This window comes from Lonchura striata, chromosome 3 (genome assembly GCF_046129695.1).
Source record: "Lonchura striata isolate bLonStr1 chromosome 3, bLonStr1.mat, whole genome shotgun sequence".
Lineage (NCBI taxonomy): Eukaryota > Metazoa > Chordata > Aves > Passeriformes > Estrildidae > Lonchura > Lonchura striata.
Window position 1 is genome coordinate 58295269 of NC_134605.1, and position 18686 is coordinate 58313954.

The 18686-nt window shown below is 35.7% G+C and overlaps 1 protein-coding gene across 1 annotated transcript in view; it reads left to right on the forward strand.

The window, feature by feature from the left end:
* The window catches only part of HBS1L (HBS1 like translational GTPase), a 59234-nt gene that overhangs the window by 2982 nt on the left and 37566 nt on the right, over window positions 1-18686 (forward strand). The window contains exons 3-4 of the mRNA XM_021540654.3: window positions 1670-1807; window positions 3937-4131. Of these exons, the coding sequence (XP_021396329.2) occupies window positions 1670-1807; window positions 3937-4131 (333 nt within the window). The remainder of the gene's footprint in view (window positions 1-1669; window positions 1808-3936; window positions 4132-18686) is intronic.

Consider the following 18686-nt stretch of genomic DNA (forward strand, 5'->3'; position numbering starts at 1 on the left):
ACAGTCAGTTATGTAGTGTTAGACATTGGACTTTTGAAAGTCCCCTTAGACAACTGGCCACATCTTGAGCCCTGCATATATATTACCTTAGATGGTTGGAATGTACTTGTTAATGTAAAAATCTGCTCTGTGGGAATGTGTTGATAATCTTGAAGCATTTGGTATCTTTTCCTATGGTTAGTAGGATGTACCTGGGCTTGACAGTTGTTATTATGCACCTGGTAGTTGATGTCTTCTACACACCCTTGGGTAAATGTGGGACAGGGAGTCTTACTCTGGGTTGCAGTGCTGGTCCTCTCATGCAAGATCATGTGGAGCTAATCAGCCTTCCACCATTTGCAGTGCTGCAAAGTAGGTTTAAAAATAGCAATGGCTGTGTGCTCAGGTAAGGCATAATTGGAGTGGCTCATCCCAGCTCAATTCAGCCCAGCTGTAGAACCATTAAGTTGTGCTGTCCAGTCAAGTCTCTGGCAAGGTTATCAGTTTAGGTTTCCCTAGGTTTGGTGGCATTGTTTCTAGAGCTGAGTAGGCCCTGGAAATAGTGCAGCTGGTGTTGATAGGAAGCTGTGCTACTGCAGGTAGCTGGTTTGGATCTAATCCACTGTGATGTACGGTATGACCTCTGGCCACAGGTACTTGAGATAATTAGGTCTTTAAAAACTCTGGTGTTCTCCCATGCTGTTGATTTCAGTGATGAAAATGTGCAATGTGTACCTTTTGCTCAAGTGTAGAGTGATAAATGGCAAAATAAATTCCTGACTGTGCACACTAATTTTCCTAAGATCTCTTTGTGTGGAAGCTTCAATTATAAACTAATCTGATGTAGATTGTATAACAGTCCTAATAATTGCTTCAGTTAATGGCAATTGAATATGAAGTGTGTGTATGCATTTGGGAAACAGTTGCTAGGAGTTGCTACTTCTGGATATACACCTGCTTTCAGTATGGATTTTAGAGCTGGGGAGAATATTTCATGACATAAGGCAGTTTGTTTATATTATGCTTTGCACATTTCTGAGAGAGTATAATGACTGGGGCTCTTGTTCAGCAAGGAGTTTTATCTGTATATACCTTAATGTTGCTAAATCAGAGTGAAACCACACACTTGTTTAAAGTTTTGTGTGACTATGTGTTTTTACTCATGGGCTGTATTTCTAATGAAATTCCAAGAAAGAAAGGATGTTTTCAACTCCATTTAATTCTTATCAGTAATTTAACAGTTACATACTATAAAAGCCATGCTAATTTCATGCTAGCTTTTTAAAATTCAAAAATGGATATGGTTGAGAATTCAAATTCACAAATGATTATGTAAGGTTCTGAGGACATTAGGCCATAGATTTGTAGAGAAAATAGTGTTTTTTGAACCTGGAGTATAATCTTTTTTGTAATGCTGAATTTTGCAGAATTATTGCATTCCATGGATACAAGGATATTGCCCAGCCTGTAGTTTCACTGTGATGGTGATTTTTTTTTATCCTAGCATGAGCTGTTGTATGCTCTGTGCAGTCCTCAGTTAGTAGTTATTACACAGTAGTGTCTCACCACCCCCTTGAAACCACTGCAACAGTTCAGCATCCTAACTTATTTTACCTTGAGTTATGTTTTGCTTTTGAAGGAGAAAAAAAATTGACTTGATTTTTAATACTTTGTTTTTTACCTAATGCAGCAGCTCAATTTATTTACTCCAGACGAGACAAACCAGCCACATTTGCTGAGCCATTAGAAGAAGAATATGGCTGTGAAGGTAGTGATGCTGCTGCTGATTGTTTTACACCCACTCATCAGTTGACTGAAGTTGATAGAGGTAATTATGGAAAGTAACTATCAGAATAATCTCTTACATTAATTAAGGATTTACTAGAATAGTCTTAAATTAATGTTTCTTACTTGACTGACATTGCTCACAATTTTAGAATCTTGTTATAAAACAATACCCTTCAGGGAGCTACCTTCAGTGGTCATTCTTCAAGTTCACAACAACGTTTTGTATACTTCTTGTAACTTGGATACTTGTAATTTGGTTGGATACATTGGATACAATGTGTTCTTAGTTTCTTACTAGAAATAATGAGACTTTATGTGAAGTGGAGACATTAGAGCAGCTGTACTGACAGCTCAAATCTTGACTCTTGAATATCATTAATTGAGTATTAGTATTAAAGTGATTTCTTTTTGTTTTGCATTCCAAAATACAGCAATTAGCAGTATTTAAGAGGTTTTCAAATTCTCTAATTTCCTTGAAAATGTAGCAAATATTCTGTACAATCTTTCCTTACCCTTACCTTTTTAAGTTTGTAAGACTTTTGTTTCCATTCAGTCTTGCAGCCATGAACTCCATGTTACAAGCTGAGTTCTGAGCTGAGTGGTTGGGGAAAAATACTTGCTTTTGTTTTTTAAACTTGCTGCCTATTTGCCTAATTGCTTGATTTCTGAAAAAGATTCACAAGTCTCTTTCCTAACTATTAATAGCTAATATAGTTTTTAATGATTTGGAAATAATTAGGGTTATTTTAAAAATGTTGAAAAGAACAGACTAAAGTGTGTTGAAATTTGGTACTTAAAGTTGCAGAAAACTCAACAGTTAATTAGAATTTTGATTCCATGTCAAGTAAATTGGTAGAAGTTAAGCTAATGCTTAGAGATATGGGGAATAATATACATGTTTTTACAACAGGAAATAAAGCTGTGGAGGGCAATTTGAAAGAATGAGCCAGTATAATGGTACAGGTGATCTAGACAATGCAGTCTTCTGGCTTTGCAGAATGCTTTTGACAGACTCAATCAGTTAAGACCTGGTATTGGAGCTGGAAGGAAAGTATCATTTTGGACTAAGAAAAGAGGGTAAAGAAACCTCAAAATACCCACTTCTACTGTGAAAACAGCAGTGATCTCACAAGACCTATTATGTTTCATACAGTATGTAGTGTTGGCCATTAATACAAAATTATTGATGTAGCCAGGGTGGCTGTGAAGAGTTTCACAAGGTTGTTCTTCTTGAGTATTAGATGGTAAAATAACAATCAGCACATTGTGTAGGGCTCTGCCTGCTCTTGTTTTGTAGGGCAAATGTCTGGGGGACATTCATTGCTATTTGAATTACAGGTAAAGGGTGCTAACCTCATGGAGGTAGGAATTCTGTAGTGTTGAATTCCCAAACTTCTTTAAACATATTCCAGGAAGTGTTGAAATACAAGTATGTAATTGTCTTCTTGTTCTTCATTTCCTGTTTTCTAAAATCTGAACTGGCAGAAGCTGGGATTTTTAGGAAGATTTTATTCTTTGTATGTTTGTATGGGTTCCAGTGAGTGGCAACCTGGTTAATTTTCAGTCTCTTGTTGTGCAGCAGGTATCTTAGTAAAGGCTTATAGTAGTTGCAGAAATATGCTCCACAGAAAATTTATTTTATCAGCCAAGAAATATATTACAGTTTTAGAAATGGTAAAAATTAGAAGTAGTTTCAAACCTGGTGTGTTGATCCAGGTTTTCAGTTTTTAAGGCCTGAGGACCCTGAAAATGCTGTTATACTTTCAGTGTCAATTGTAGCATCTGTAAACATTTAAAATGTGCTGTTCAATGGATTCTACGTTGACTTACTCTATTGCTTTGGATAATTTTAAGGTGATTGTATTTCTTCTCTGTGGTGAGGATAATTATTTTGCAATATCAACATATTTCAGTACTGGGACTTTCTAGATGAATAAATAGTCAGTAATATGTTCTTTATTGCAACATCTGAAGTAGGTTAAATATTCTGCAGAGTGTGGGAACAAAGCCTTTCAGGGCAGTAAATGGGATTGAAATTAATTTCTAAAGGTTTTAACCCTTATTGTAATGTTTTGTCCTTCTGTTTGCTAATCAGAGGTGCGGTGCTAGTGGTTAGGCCATTGGAGACATATTTTTGGGCAGCTTATAACAGTAATGTGTTTCTTTCAGCCCGTCTTAATTCATGCCTTGATCAAATGAGAGAAGTTTTGGCAGAGTCCATACCAGAACAAGCAATGGTGCAAGCAGTACTGGATACTAAATTTGATGTACAGAAGGCTTTGGATCTTGTGCTTTCGCAAGGCAGTAAGCAAAATGCGAAGACCAAGAATAAGGATGCTGTGATTTTAGCAAAGACTACAAAAGGTATACTTATATTTAATTGCTTACATTCAAGGTGATTAATTTCATTTCTAACTATGGTTTAATTTGGGCTTTACAAACTGTAAAGACGCTTATCATTGCAATAGTCATTTCTAGGAAAATGAAAGAAGACTGACTAACTATATGTGTATTCTAAAACATTTCAAGGAAAGAGCTTTTCTTGAGGAGAAGTCAGAGTAACACCTCTGTCAGTTTAAATTCAAGCTGTGACCATCTGCAGTTCATGACAGATTTCTGATTTATAATATATTACTTAACTGAATTAATGCATGCCCTTAAATTTGGAAAGTATCTTTAAATTATTAGTGCTGTTATTTATTTGGTAAACTGACATCTTCCATTCCTAGTATTTCCTTTTTTGGGTAGTGTCTATACAGTAGCTTTCTTATTCTGATTTTTACTTAAATATTTGCCGTCTTTACTGGCATTCTCTGCTGATTCTTAAAGTTTTTTATGTATTTCAATAGATACCTGTGATTTACATGTAGAACATTCCTTACCTTTGGATGACACTTAATAATTGAATGCCTTTTCATGTTTCTTGATTTTTTTTTTTTTTGTTGCTGCTGTCAACTTTTAAAAAATGGGATATTTCATTGTGACTGGACTTCCATCTGAAAATTATTGGCTATTGTAAGGTAAGGAGACTTACATTGTTATCCAGAAATGTGTGTTGGTACAGACAGTTTCTCTTGTGCAGTAGACAATTTTGCTGACAACACCAACAAACCTGGGTTTGGAAACTTGACAGCCAAAAGTGATTCAGCTCTTAATTCTTTAAGTACAAATTTTGAAAAATCCAATATACATTCATGTGAAAGGAAAGGATTGAATTCCTCTTCACTGGTTCTGTCATCTGCATTCAGTGATGATTTGTGTAAAGGATCATTTTGTGCACCTGTGAACAAACAAGCAGAGAAGCAACTACCAGAAAGTGCTAATGCAGTAAGTTTGGTTCCTGGCAGTCAAGATGTTTACTCTAGCATAGGAGGTAACCCATTGGAGTGCAAGGAAACACAGGACTTGAAATCCTTGATGATGCAGAATATGGTTTGTGATTCTCTGAGTCCTGAACACAGCATTCCTCTTTTTTCCTCAAAAACTTCTGATTGTAATAGAAATGCAAATTTTTGTAGTCCTTTATGTTTAGCAAGTGCTTTAGAAAACTCGGCTCTTGAGAATGAAATCAGTCATACTATAAATAAAAAGAATGAACTTCTTGAGAATTTTTCTTCACTTGCACAAAGTAGAAAGCAAGAAAGCCTGTCTTCAGACATGGCTGCTTTGCCAGTGTTAAGATCAGGAAGTACATCATTGGCTGAATTGCTTCAGGAGCACCAGGAAAGCAGTTCTAGCCACTGTTACTCTTTGGCTGATCTTTACACCCAGTCAACAGCAGGTCTCACTGATAGGAAGTTGGGAAGCTCATCATTATCACAGCTAGCAAGTCAACCCCAAATTTCAGGTGGGATGCCAGAGCTAACAGGATCTTTGTCTTCTCTAGCCCTTTCTGAAGTTTGTCCAGTAAAGGAGGTTGAGAATTTATCACTCTCAGATTTAATAGCAGAGACTATTGAAATAGATAAAACTCAGCAGAGGACGGACTTGCCCATGCACAATGTAATTGAATTGAGGCCCACCCAAGGAACCAACATTGATTTAAGTGTCCTTGTAAAAAGTGCAGATGTATCTACAGAGAAAAGTGTGGTAGGACAGTCAAATATCTTAAGTCCTGAAACGAAAATTATAAAAGAAAAACAAGGCAAATGTTCTGGTTTTGCCAAAACAAACAGAAGACCCAAAAAAGGGCATGGTTTTAAGAGGCAGGATTTGTCCCTTTCATGGATAAAGGCTCTGCGTGCAAGACCTTCAGCTTTTGCTTTAACCTTGTGCCTCCATTATCCCCCAAAAGGGTATAAGCGGCGCACAGTTGGGATACACAAAACTTTCCTATACAGTAGACAAGTACAAGATGTAAAACCCAAGGAAACTGGTCCTACAATAGCCATAACACCATTTGACTTCAAATCAGCATCTCCTGATGATATTGTGAAAGCTAACCAAAGAAAAGGTTTTACAAGACAGAAATGAGAAACAAAAAAAAGGCATCAGTGTTGATATTGAATTGTATTAAAAAAAATAATATAGGACCTACTTATGATCCAGAATTTATTTTTTTATTATTTTTTAAATTGGCATATTACAATTCTTGCTGATAAGTAGAAATTTGTATGTGAACTTTTAAAGTGTTGCACTGAATATCCTAATTTTTGCATAATTTTCACTGACAGTTTAATATTGTTAACTTTTGGAAAGTCTTGAACTCCACTATACAGATACTGCATGTACAAAATTCTGTAAACACCATTAGACTTCTTGAATTATTGCTTTAGGTGTTGAAGATACAGTTCACTGGGAAGAACAGTGAATTATTATTTTGTAAAGTAATTTACTTTTCCTATATGGTGTATAGTTTGGGAAGCAGGAGCCTCAGTTTATATTACAACTGTTTTATTAAATGTTCTTAAGGTTAGATTTTCTGATAAAGGTATGTTATTAAACTGCCAGTCTTGTAATGGATGTTTCCAGTCAATGTCATTATTCTATCTTTATACTGATCACACTATTACAGCAGAAATGCCTTTAGTTTTTAAAAGCCTCAAGGACCTCAGGTTTTGACAGTTCTGGTTGTGGTTGTACATATGTAGTTTTTGATAGGACCAAATTTGTAGGGGAGCAAGCAATTAAATTGTTGTTGTGCCCCACAACTCCAGTTAGCTATCAAAATGTGATATCCAGCATTTTAAACCAGCAATTTTATATGTTTGTACATGCTGCATGTATTTAATAAGAAGTTTCTGTAGCATTCTGTTGTTTATTCTCAAGCTTTTCAGAGAAGTGCTGAAATTTCAGTACTTTCAACTGTAGCATGAGAGTCTTTGCTCAATGGAGAAAAAAAATAAGGCAAAGCCTAAGTGCTGTTTGTGTCTGTCTGCCTCTTGTGTTTTTTGATGAAAACTTCCTTAAGAAATGGAAATACATTCTCTTCTGCTGACAATGCAGAATCTCATGTTATCTTTTGAATAAATGAAATCTTTAGGTGAAAGATCCAAATCAGAACATTCTGGACTTACTATGGTGCCCTGTTATTCAAATTAGTAGCTGCATATATGTTTTAACTTTCCTTTTAATACACATTATGACCTCTAATGTATTTCCAGTTCATTGACAGTGTTTTAGATTCAGAACAGCAATAAGTTCAATAGAGATACTGCTGCAACTAGAAAAATGTGTGTTCATAAACTTATGCTAAACTTGGCAGCTAGTATGAAACAGTAGATATGACTTTCATCTAGTTTTAATCCAATTTTTTGGAGCATATTAGATCAAAAAAAAGGCAAAACCTTCAGGTTTATCCCTGACTTTAGATTGCACTACGATTTTGTTTCTAAATAAAATAAAACAAAACATGTTCCAGTTTTCTCAGGTACAAATTTAATGGTCTGTATATTTTGCTTGTCTAGTTGATGCATCTGTCACTTAGTGCTAAGAGCTATGTGAACTTCAACCTTGTGAATGAAATGGATGTTTCTTACCCGAATTAATAAAAGTTTTATATAATGAGTGCTGCAGTGTTTATGTTCTAGTTGATTTGTTAATTTATCCTAACCTATTTGGAGTTCCTTTAAAGGATTAAATAATACAATCCAGTGTATATACTATGATTTGATAAGTTAATTAGCAGGAGCATAATTGATCTCCTGAGAAGACTTTCTATAAAAGTCTGGTGGATACTGATTGTTTTATTGATTAGTCATAATAGCAAATCCTACTATGTCAAAAATACAAAATGCTTTTCAGTGATCTTTTTCTCTGCAGTTAATCCAAGCTTTAACTTCCTCCCTGCTTAAAAATCCAAGTCTGTTTTTCTTACTGACCAAAGGGTCCTGTTAGCAGAGTTTGTAATTAAAGCTCACTTTTCCCCGAAATTGTTTGTATTTTTCTAGTAGAGAAATTCTAATTTTTCAAAATAAAATATGAGTGCAAAGTTTGGCATTGTCATGCCTGTTGTATTTGTAGGTGGTTTTGCTTTCCTGTGTTTCAGATACTCCAGAAGACTTCATTAATGTCAGTAATTAGAGATTTCTAATATGTGTGGGTCTTTTAAAATGGAATACATTTGCTTTACCATATAAATATTTTCTCTAACTTCTTATTTGTTCTGGTCTGTTTTCTCATTCCCCTGGCTGGCCTTATTTGCATAAAACTCCTTAGAATTTGTTATAATTTTAGACATGAACTAGACCTACAACTAAATATAGGTCCTGTGGATACCATTGGAACAAGTAGTAGGGGGCATAGTTTTAGTGCTGATTAGAGCTTGAACAAGTGTCTGAAGCCAAAGAGCATCAGCATTTTATGTTTATCATGGATCTTACTGTGGGACTGTTACCTTAGTAAACAACTTTGGTTCTTGTTAGGCAGCTAGATTTTCATATATAATTACTTTCTCATTGGCATTTGACTCTGGTATTAGTGGTCATGAAGGAGCAGTATATGCTGCTCAGTGTGTAAATAGTAGGGGAGGGGTTTTTCCTCAGTTTACAATCCTGAATTCTGAAGTGAGCCTTGAATTAATACAGACCTGCAGGCTGAACATTGGAGAAGGTACCTAAGTGGTGGATTAACCTGAATTCCAATTTCAGCAGAGATTTATTTTCATGCCTAGACAATTTTATAGTTTTGTTTTTCTAAACAAAAAGTATTGTGACACTATATTTGCTTTTAAAATTAAACTGGTATTTTAATAATTTCCTGAATTATTCCTTTAATTATTTACTGAGAATGAGATATATGGTATCAAGGACAGGTTTAATTGTGTTAGAGTACTGCATGATATGGTATGTCGCATTTTTGTGTAACAACTGTCTGGCCTTTGCACTGAAGGATTTGTGCCTAATGAATATTAGAATTCTAGTAAACGAAATCCGCCTGTTTTATGTTTGACATGGTGAGCTTACTTCCTTAATTTATGTATATAATTCCCCCCTCCCCCTCCCCCCCCATTTTACAGCTACTGTCTATCTTTGGCTAATATGGTTTAATTGTGTTACTTGGTTTGGAATTCACATATTAACATTGCAAAGTACTTGTCTGTTTTTGCATATAAACAGAAAAAGATAATATTAAATTGCATAGACGTACTACTAGTGTGTACTCCTAAGGCATTTTGTACATCAAATCTATTCTGTGCATAATTTTTAAATGTCTGGTGATTATTTTTAATACAAAATTGACTTCTGGATGTTGCTTCATGTATGTCAATAAAATGTATATTATTAAAGGACTGAGTTAATTACAATTTCTTGTTAACTTTCCTGATAGAAATAGAGTTGAATGTTCTGCAATGTTTATATCTATTGTGGAAACAGACTCCAGTTCTTGTCCAGGTTGACATAGGCATTCTTTGCACAGAGGATTCCTTTGGAGGAAGTAAGGCAAAATCTATTTGGACAGTTCTCAAGATCTTTAGTTTCATATGCAGCAAACTGCTTGAATTTCTAGAACTGTTGCACAATACTATTTCAAAATGTTATTTCTAAGAGACTACTTGGTGCAGGGAGTTAGTCTTTGCTGTCTTGTGTTTTGCCCAATTTCCTTACTGTGCCATCCAAAAACATTTTTCTGTAATCAGCAATTTCTAAAAATCTGCACTTATGCAAACTAGTACTGGAAAAATCAATATCTGGGTGAAAGATTTGTCTGAAGATAGGATATGCCTTGTATTTTTATGAAGCATACATACTGAATTACAGTGCCATTATACAAGGGTAGTAGTTCATATACAAGCTAGGGTTATACAGACAGTCACGTCTTTTTCCAATCTGAAGTACTCGATTTCTCAAATTTTTAAAATTGTTTTGTATTAGGTTTCATTATGGATCAATATCTCAAGTAAATATTTAATGCCATTGTAATTAATGTAGTAAACTTCCTTAAAGTGCTGAAAGGGGATGCTTCTCTGTTAGATTGTTGTTGGTTGTTTTTTTTTAATATAATTGAATTTTTTTGGTTATCTTTTTGTTTCATTTTGTTGACATGTAGACAGCTGATAAACTTAGATTTTATGTTCAATTTACTGCTTCCAGACTTCTAATTAGATGATAGGAATTGACATTACTCCAAGTTACCTGTCTGCACTGGAGAACAATGTGAGGAAACAAAAAGCCAATAGTGATTTATTTATTTATTTAATCACACTCTTTGTCTTCCCAAATTGCTATCTCATTGCAGTTCAATGGGAATATGTCTCTATTTTAGTATTGCTGTATTATGCATCAGTTGCTCCTTTGTGTGATCTATTCAAGTACACCATATTACCAAAAAGTAAAAGCTAATTGCAGTTTGTGTTTTTAGGTGATTCTTGAGATGAGCAATCTGTATGAAGCTGCTCATCAGCTTCTAGTTGTCATCATGGAAGTATTCTTTATCTGGTTTGTGGATTTCTTACATTGCATGCTTAAAAATGGCCCATTAGAAACAATTGTCAGTGACTTCTGAGGTATGTCAGTAGTTCATTGCTCAAATAATTGATTAGTATGCTTAGTATTGGTAGGATTCCTTTAGAAAATAACCCATTGCCCTGTAAGTTTCTGGAAATAAGACCAGAAGAGGACTAGAACCTGTAAAATGGTTGTAGTCTGTAGAGATTAAAATTGTATTTGAAAGAGAATCTTTGAACCATTTCTTAAAAATTCGACCTAGGAAAATAGTGAAAATTATTTTACTCTTTTTATAATGAGATTATGGAGATTTTAGAGAAGAGTTGCTTGTGAAGTATTTACTCATCATCACTGAAGTCCCAGCTGACTAGAAGCTGGTGAGCATCATCCTACTTTTCAAGATGGGCATTAAGGAAGACTCCAGAAATTACAGGCCTGTCAGTCTCACTTCAGTGTCTGATAAAGTTACGGAAAAGATTTTTCTGGGGGGTATTGAAAAATATCTGAAATACAACACAGTTGGTGGTCACAGCCAGTATGGCTTCATGAAAGTCCCATCTGAGTTTTGTTTTATTACAAAGTAACTCATCTAGTTGGGCAAGGGAATCCAGTTGATGTAATATTTTTGGATTTCTGTAAAGCTTTAGATGCTGTCTCTCACAGGATTCTTCTGGACAAAATGTCCAGCATGCATCTGGATAAACACATTGTGAAATGGATGAGCAGCTGGCTCATGGATCAGGCGCAAAGGTGTATAGTGAGTGAGGTGACATCAGACATCTCTAGTGAGACTCCATCCTTGGCCCTGTGCTTTTCAACATCTTCATAAATGACTTGGACGAAGGACTGGAAGGGATAATGAGCAAATTCACAGATGATGGAAAACTGGGAGGAGCTGCTGACTCCCTTGAGGGGAGGGAGGCCCTGCAGAGAGACCTCAGTAAATTGGAGAGTTGGGCAGTCACCAAAGTGAAGGTCAACAAGGGCAACTGTCAGATTCTACACCTGGGGTGAGACAACCCTGGAAGTACATACAAACTGGGGAATGAGAGGCTGGAGAGTGGTGCCATGTAAAGGGTCCTGGGGGTCCTGGTCAGTGGCAAGTTGAACATGAGCCAGCAGTGCCCTGGCAGCCAGGAGAGCCAACCCTGTCCTGGGGGACATCAGGCACAGCACGGCCAGCCAGGCAAGGGAGGGAGGGGATTGTCCCGCTCTGCTCTGCTCTGGGACAGGCTCACCTCCAATGCTGGGGTCAGTTTTGGGTGCCACAACATAACAACATTCAACACTGGAGAGCATGCAAAGGAGGGCCATGAGGATGGTGAAAGGGCCAGGAGGGGAAGCTGTATGAGGAGCAGCTGAGGTCACTTGGTCCGTTCAGCATGGAGGAGACTGAGGGGAGACCTTATTGCAGTCATGAGAGGAAGAGGAGGAGCAGACACTGATCTCTGTGGTGATTAGTGACAGGACCAAGTGAATGGCCTGAAGTTGTGTCAAAGGAGGTTTGAGTTGGATATAAGAAAGATTCTTCACCCAGAGGGTGGCTGGGCACTGCAACAGGCTCTCCAGGGAAGTGGTCACAGCACCAGCCTGACAGAGTTCAGGAGGTGTTTGGACAATGCTCTCGGGCACATGGTGTGACTCTTAGTGTTGGTGCTGTGCAGGGGCAGGAGCTGGATTTGGTCCTTGTGGCTCCCCTCCAACTCAGAATATACTCTAATTTTGTGATTTTATCTATATGTGGAGGTAATAGCTGATGAAGATAGATATTATTTTGATATTTTGAGTCTTTTTATCCATAACATGAAAGAATGAAAGCTTAATAAAGATTTCTCTTTTTTGACTGGTGGCGTATGTTCTTGACACGTGTAGCATTTCTCAGGTGTCCTTTGTTCTGTATTAGTGATATTCAGAGATTGCAATTTGAAGCACATTCTTGTAGTAAGTTGTTTTCAGTATAGTCAAGACAAGCAAAGATTTTTGTTTCAGGAAATGTAGCTGGTATTCACAGGTTCTCTGGGAAATCTTTCTTAAAATTAAAACTTCTAGAAAGTTTTTATGTGAAAATGGTACCCTCAGTGAAAAACATCTGCCTTTTCATTTAATTTCTGCATCTTATTTTTCTGTCTAAACTACATTTTCATTTCTTTTTGCTTGCGTTAGTGTTACAGAACAAACAGATACTGGTGATTGAGGAAGGTTCTATTCCATTTTAGGCATCATTAACAGAATTGTTAACCACTTTATGACACTAAGATTTTTGATTTTAGTGATGCTTGAGCAAGAAAGAAGTCAGATGTCTGTAAATGTGCAGTCCTTGCAGGAAATTAAAAGCACTGCAAACTGAATCTGGTTTGGTTGTTGTTGGGGCAGCAAGGAATCTAGAGTTGACCTGTCTTTGTGGTGGCACTGGCTATTTTCTTTTATGGTAGTTTCTCAAGAATAGCACCAAGAACAGGTCTATTTTTATAAATATTTAATAAGAAACAAACTTCACAGTAGAGAGTCAAAGTTGAAAGTAAGGCACAGGAAGCTGAAAAGCCTTACTCATGACATGCCAGATAATTTAGGAATAGAGCATGTGTCTCACATTTAAGTCTAGGTTTGTAGCTATTAGGCTTTACTACTTCCTTTTTCTTATAGATAAGCAGTTAATAGATGTTAATAGGAAAACAGGTATTTCTTCACTGACATGTATCTTTGGTTTATGCTTTTTATTCTGCATTTATTCAGGATTTTGACATAACTGGTAATACACTATGGGCAGTTTCAAGAAAAGAATAAAATCGGCAGGTGCTTGCCTTACATTTTGTTTTCATTTTCTGATTTTTTTTTTTTTTTTGCCTCTCCTGCATAAGTGTTTTCCTTCCTTTTTGCTTTATACGAGTAGGAGTTAAAAATGAAAAATTCATATAAACATCACCACAATGTGACTTGATACAATTAGCTCTTCGGTTTTACTCAGCTGAATGAAGCAAGCTTTGGTTTTTGTTCAGAATGATACGTGTTTCTCTTTCCATGGACAAATACTTGCTTTCTGTCTTTTTGTTGCCGATGGTCATTGTGATAGTAGTTACTTCTTAGTGCAGAATGTGAGAATGCAGATTATTGTGCTTTGACAGATAACTTTTATCACTTCTGGTTGTGGTTAATGGACAAATGAAGTTGGGAGCCTTCAGTGACCAAAACAACCCAAGCAAAACCAGACAAACTGATACTTCTGGATTTTATTTATAGGGAAAATTCCAAAGAAGACCAAACTTTCTGAAGTTTAAAGGTGACGTACAATATATTTTTATTAGCTTTAGATTTCCTTAGGTTTTACTGCCATTTATCATATTAGGCTCTAGACGCTTTGATTTTGCTCATTGGAAAATCCATTATTCATACACTGGTAGCTGAGAAGAAATTTTTATTCTAAACTTCAGTTGGATGTGGTAACTTTTCTGTAACATTACAATTCTCAAATGCCTGCTGCAGAGATGAGGACCTGTTGTACTTAATTATACTCAGGTATGTTATGCATTCTGTCTGTGACAAAGAAAATGTGTTCTTTTCTCAATGGAAATGTTTGAAATCTGACATGATATATCTTAAATCATGGAAAGTAAATGAGAATATAAGACTTCTGTGTTTTGGGTAAGAAAAATATACACACAGACTTTGCAAAGTTACTGAATCTTGACACAGAGATACTGTGTGGGTTTTAGAAAGGAAGTGGCTTATTTCAGGGAAAAATGTGTCACCAGCAATGAAAAGCTTTTTAAAATCCTTTGAAATACATTTTTGAGATTCTCCTCATACACCTACACTGGAAAAAGTGACACTCCAGGCTTTTTCTGAGTTTTCCTTTATGGTCCTCTAACACTAGTTTGGTTTACTTTTGTTAGGACAAAGTGTAAACCAATACAAAGTCAGTCATTTCCATAGTTGATTGTATCATGTATGAAAATTGGGTGTTGTGCTTGGAAAATAAGAGAACTTGGATGAAACTAAAAATTATGTGTCCTTTTTAGAACTTTGGGATTCCAGAAGAACCAGATATCCTGGGGAAGCCGTAGCTCCACTTTTTCTTACAATGTCCTATCTCAGTCCATTTAGGTCATGGTAAAGATCAACTATTGCTTGGTTTTCTCAGTGTCTTTAGAAGGTAAAGTGAAGAATTTACTAAATTCTCAGATGAGATTGCTGGATTGTTGGGAGTGTATGATTGGAGTCAGATTTTTTTTTTAAATCCTGTTTTAAGGATGAATGAATCACTACTGCTGCAGTGCTGTCATGTATCAATTTAAAGATTCAGTCCTACCTGAAGTTGTACTTCAAGTTGTACCTGAAGAGTACTCAAAGCAACAGAATGCTGTTGGGAATCTGACATGGTAGTGTTTTGCAGTTGAAAACTAATGCATTTCAGCTTTAGAAACCAGTGAGACATCTAAACATTACAAGTGGCATATACAATCCAAAATAGTGGGAGCAAAAGAAGCAGGCTAAAATACATTACCTACTGATAAAAAGGAGCTTCAGTGCTAACAGGAAACCTGGGAAAATTCAGAAAATAAGTTAAAAAGTAAAAGCCAGGATGGTGTAAAAATGCAAGCTTTAAACACAAAATTGTTTCGCAACGTCTGTTTATGCTAACAGTTTTTCACTACAAATACTGTTCCCTAGAAAATTTGTGTCAACAATGCAGACTTCATCTCTGTACAGTCTTTTGGATGTGCTTCTTCAGTTTTGTGGATTCAGAATTGTTACAAAGCACATTAGTTGCATAGTCTAATGTATTATGGCACATATATGTTAGACATAACAGAAATGCCACCACTTGTGTGCCTCTAGTTACACCTGAGCTGTTTTCTTCTTGGGTGATTATGACCCATTTTTCATCATATCAGCTTCTGTGTTTGCAGCCTTTCAGTCTTCAGCGTGGACACTTAGAAATATGTAAAGTACCAGTTTCCTCCCTTCTGTTACATCTGTGATGATTGAAATGGCCATTATAATAAAAACTCATGAGTCCACTGTCAGAAATTAATGCTAAAAATGCCAGAAGCCTGGAAAACTAGCTGACTTCATTGTGGAAAATACTTATGTCTGCAGAAGTTGTAATGCCATATTCTCAAAGACATGCAAGAGCTTTGGCTGTTGCTTCAGTTCTTTTTCTATATTTTTACTGCCTATATAGAAGCTCACCCTAAATGGAAATTTTGTATCTATTTTATTCCAAAATACGAGTTAAAGTTATTTTGGGTACTCCTTGCTGGAGTCCCTGCTGCAGCTTTTCGTGGTTTAAGAATCACATTTTCCTATTTTAAATGTTTTCCTCTTCCCTATTGCTGACCCACATAAACAGGAAAATGACTAACTTTGCTTGTCCACTAGGCAAGATAGCGTAACTGTGTGTATGCCAAGTGCTGTGCTCAGTTGAGAAAAAAGTGCTATCCAAAGATCTTAAATAAATGCTTGTCAAGGTAGAAATGTGCTTTAAATTTGATTCTTTTGATGCTATTTTTATGATAACATGTATGCAAACAAACTATTGCAAGATTGTAGATGCTATATGTGTACTTACAAGTGCTACTGTAAATGTGAAATGTAGAGAAAAACATGAAGCAATGAACTTGAGTCCATGTGAGTTCTCTTCTAAAGTCATGACAGAGTGAAATGCACTGCTTCAGGCTGGCAAATGAGATTTTTCTGGCGTTGATCCACCTCTGATAAATATTCTAAAGCTTGTCTAAAACTATAGGCTGTACTTTACAATATTCAGTTTTGCTTCTTAACTCAGATATGCATCTTTTATACATCAGTTTGTGTCTCTGAACTATTTTGGCAGAATAGAGCCTCCAGTCTTACGTTTCACGTTACATCTATATATAGGTTGTTATTTTCTAAATATGGGTCTCTCTTTTTCAGATTATAGTAATATTAGGTTTTAATTTTTTCTAGTCTTACTAAGCAAGTTCATCTTTGATTATGCTGGAAATTAGATAACCTTGGCTGACACCATATGAGTTCCTAGGAATAAATAAATTTTCAGAGTAATAATATATATAAGTATTGCAAGTGTAGATAAGTAATGCAGATAATGTAAAACATGTATCAATTAAAAAGAGAAAACATTTCTTATGCTGAAGTGTGGTGCAATTTTTGATTTTTTCCTAAACTTTAATACAGAACAGGTAGGGTTTTTAAAGTTGAATTTCGTGTTTCTCAAATGTGTGCCGCTATGCATGTCAAGTAGTTTTTTTGTGTCTTGTTTATTTCAGCTTGGCCAGTATCTGTGCTCTTCCTTGCAGTGATTTCCGTGATAAATACAGTTAGAGCTTAATTCTAGGATTTTGTATCAGTTAGCCATTCAGAGGTCTACTGTCAAATAAATCATCAAATTAATGGTAGAGTCTCTAAATTCTCAGCAATGTTAATTGTTGCTAGTAGCATCCATAATATATTCCTTAGGGAAATATGTATTTCTGGTATATAATCTGTTATAACTAGGTGTTTCTACAAACTGCACAGCTGTGGTCCAGGAAAACTTCCTGGCTTTTCAGACAGCTTAAAACTAGTCTCTATATTTGTAGTAATAGTTGTATGAACTTTTTTCAGTTATATATAATATTTTTTGCTAATATGTTGGTTTTGATACTGTGGAGGTTCTGGACTGCAGATAAATCAAGTACCTTTGATCTGCCTACTGCATTGATGTAGCTTAAGTTTGTTTTCCAAGTTAAATTCAGAGAACTTTAGCAGTTTCACACCTAGCATTCAAATATTCTTTGGATTACCAGTAAGATATTTAAATTAGAAAGAATGCTGTATTTTTTTTCTTTGTATTTTTATTAGCCATTGCTTCCTTTTAATTTCTGCCCTTCCTCAAATGTACTCTATTTATGAACAGGACAAGATGACAGTGTGGCAAGCTAATTCTGTTTAGGAAATGTGTAAGGTGCTTTCCATTAGAATTAAAGGAAGCAGCAAAAGTAGATGTCGAATTAAGCCTGTTGATCTTACAGTGAAGACATACAGAAAATTTCACAAAAATAAACTAGAAGTAAATAATGTGACAGTAAAGTATGACTTAGGAGTATCAAACTTCCCTATCTGGGAGTTTCTATCTCAAGCTTTGAGAATGTGGTCATCCTCTCCTGTAGATGTATTTAGTTATTACTTATCTTTTATTAAAGATAGCTGCTGTTGAGTAGGTTTATGTGTGTGGTAATTGAGCTTTTATCTGTGTAGCACTGAGGCCAAAACTGAGATTGCACTCTTTCTTTCTAAAAGGTCAGAGTTGCTTGAGTTTAGGAGGTACATGCAAAAAAAGAAGGTGTCCTTTACAGCACAGGAATATCTGGAAAGTCTACCGGCAAGGGATACTAGTGGTGGTGTAGCTAGTTATATCAGAAAAGCTGAGCTTTTAATGCCAGTAGTAAGATAGAATAAAATACTGGTTCACCAGCATCGTTATGAGCAGTCAAGGTCTCTTTCAGTTGTAAGTGGAGTAGCACAACTTCACGTGTCCCATTATGTTATAGATAAATTACCAAGAACTAGCAGATATGTGTGTGTCTGGACTTGAAACCTCATTTCCCTTTGTTTCTCTTCTGATGTTCCACCATGAGTGTCAAATAGTGTTGAGAGGGGAAGATGTTTAAAGTGGTATCTAGTAAAAAATAGGGAAAGCATTCTGCTAAATAATAGCACATTCTGAAATGTAATCACTAGTAGTGAATCATAGGTTGTGAGCATATTGTAACATATTGATGGTGCACCTGCAACCTTTGGTTTCATGATGTAAGAACACTGAAAATAAAACTAAGCTGGAAGGAGGAAATCTTAAGTGTTTTCTCCTGGTATTATGTTTTTAAAATTGAATGCCTCTAGAGTACTTAAACTGTCCCATGTGCATAGAAATAATTTGTAATTCTAATATTTTAAAAATTATTTTAGGCTGAATCTGATATAAGAAAAAGTGTTGAACTTTACTTCACTTTTCTGAAATTTTTAGTGAAAAATTGTGATCCTGCAGTTATTTTTTTT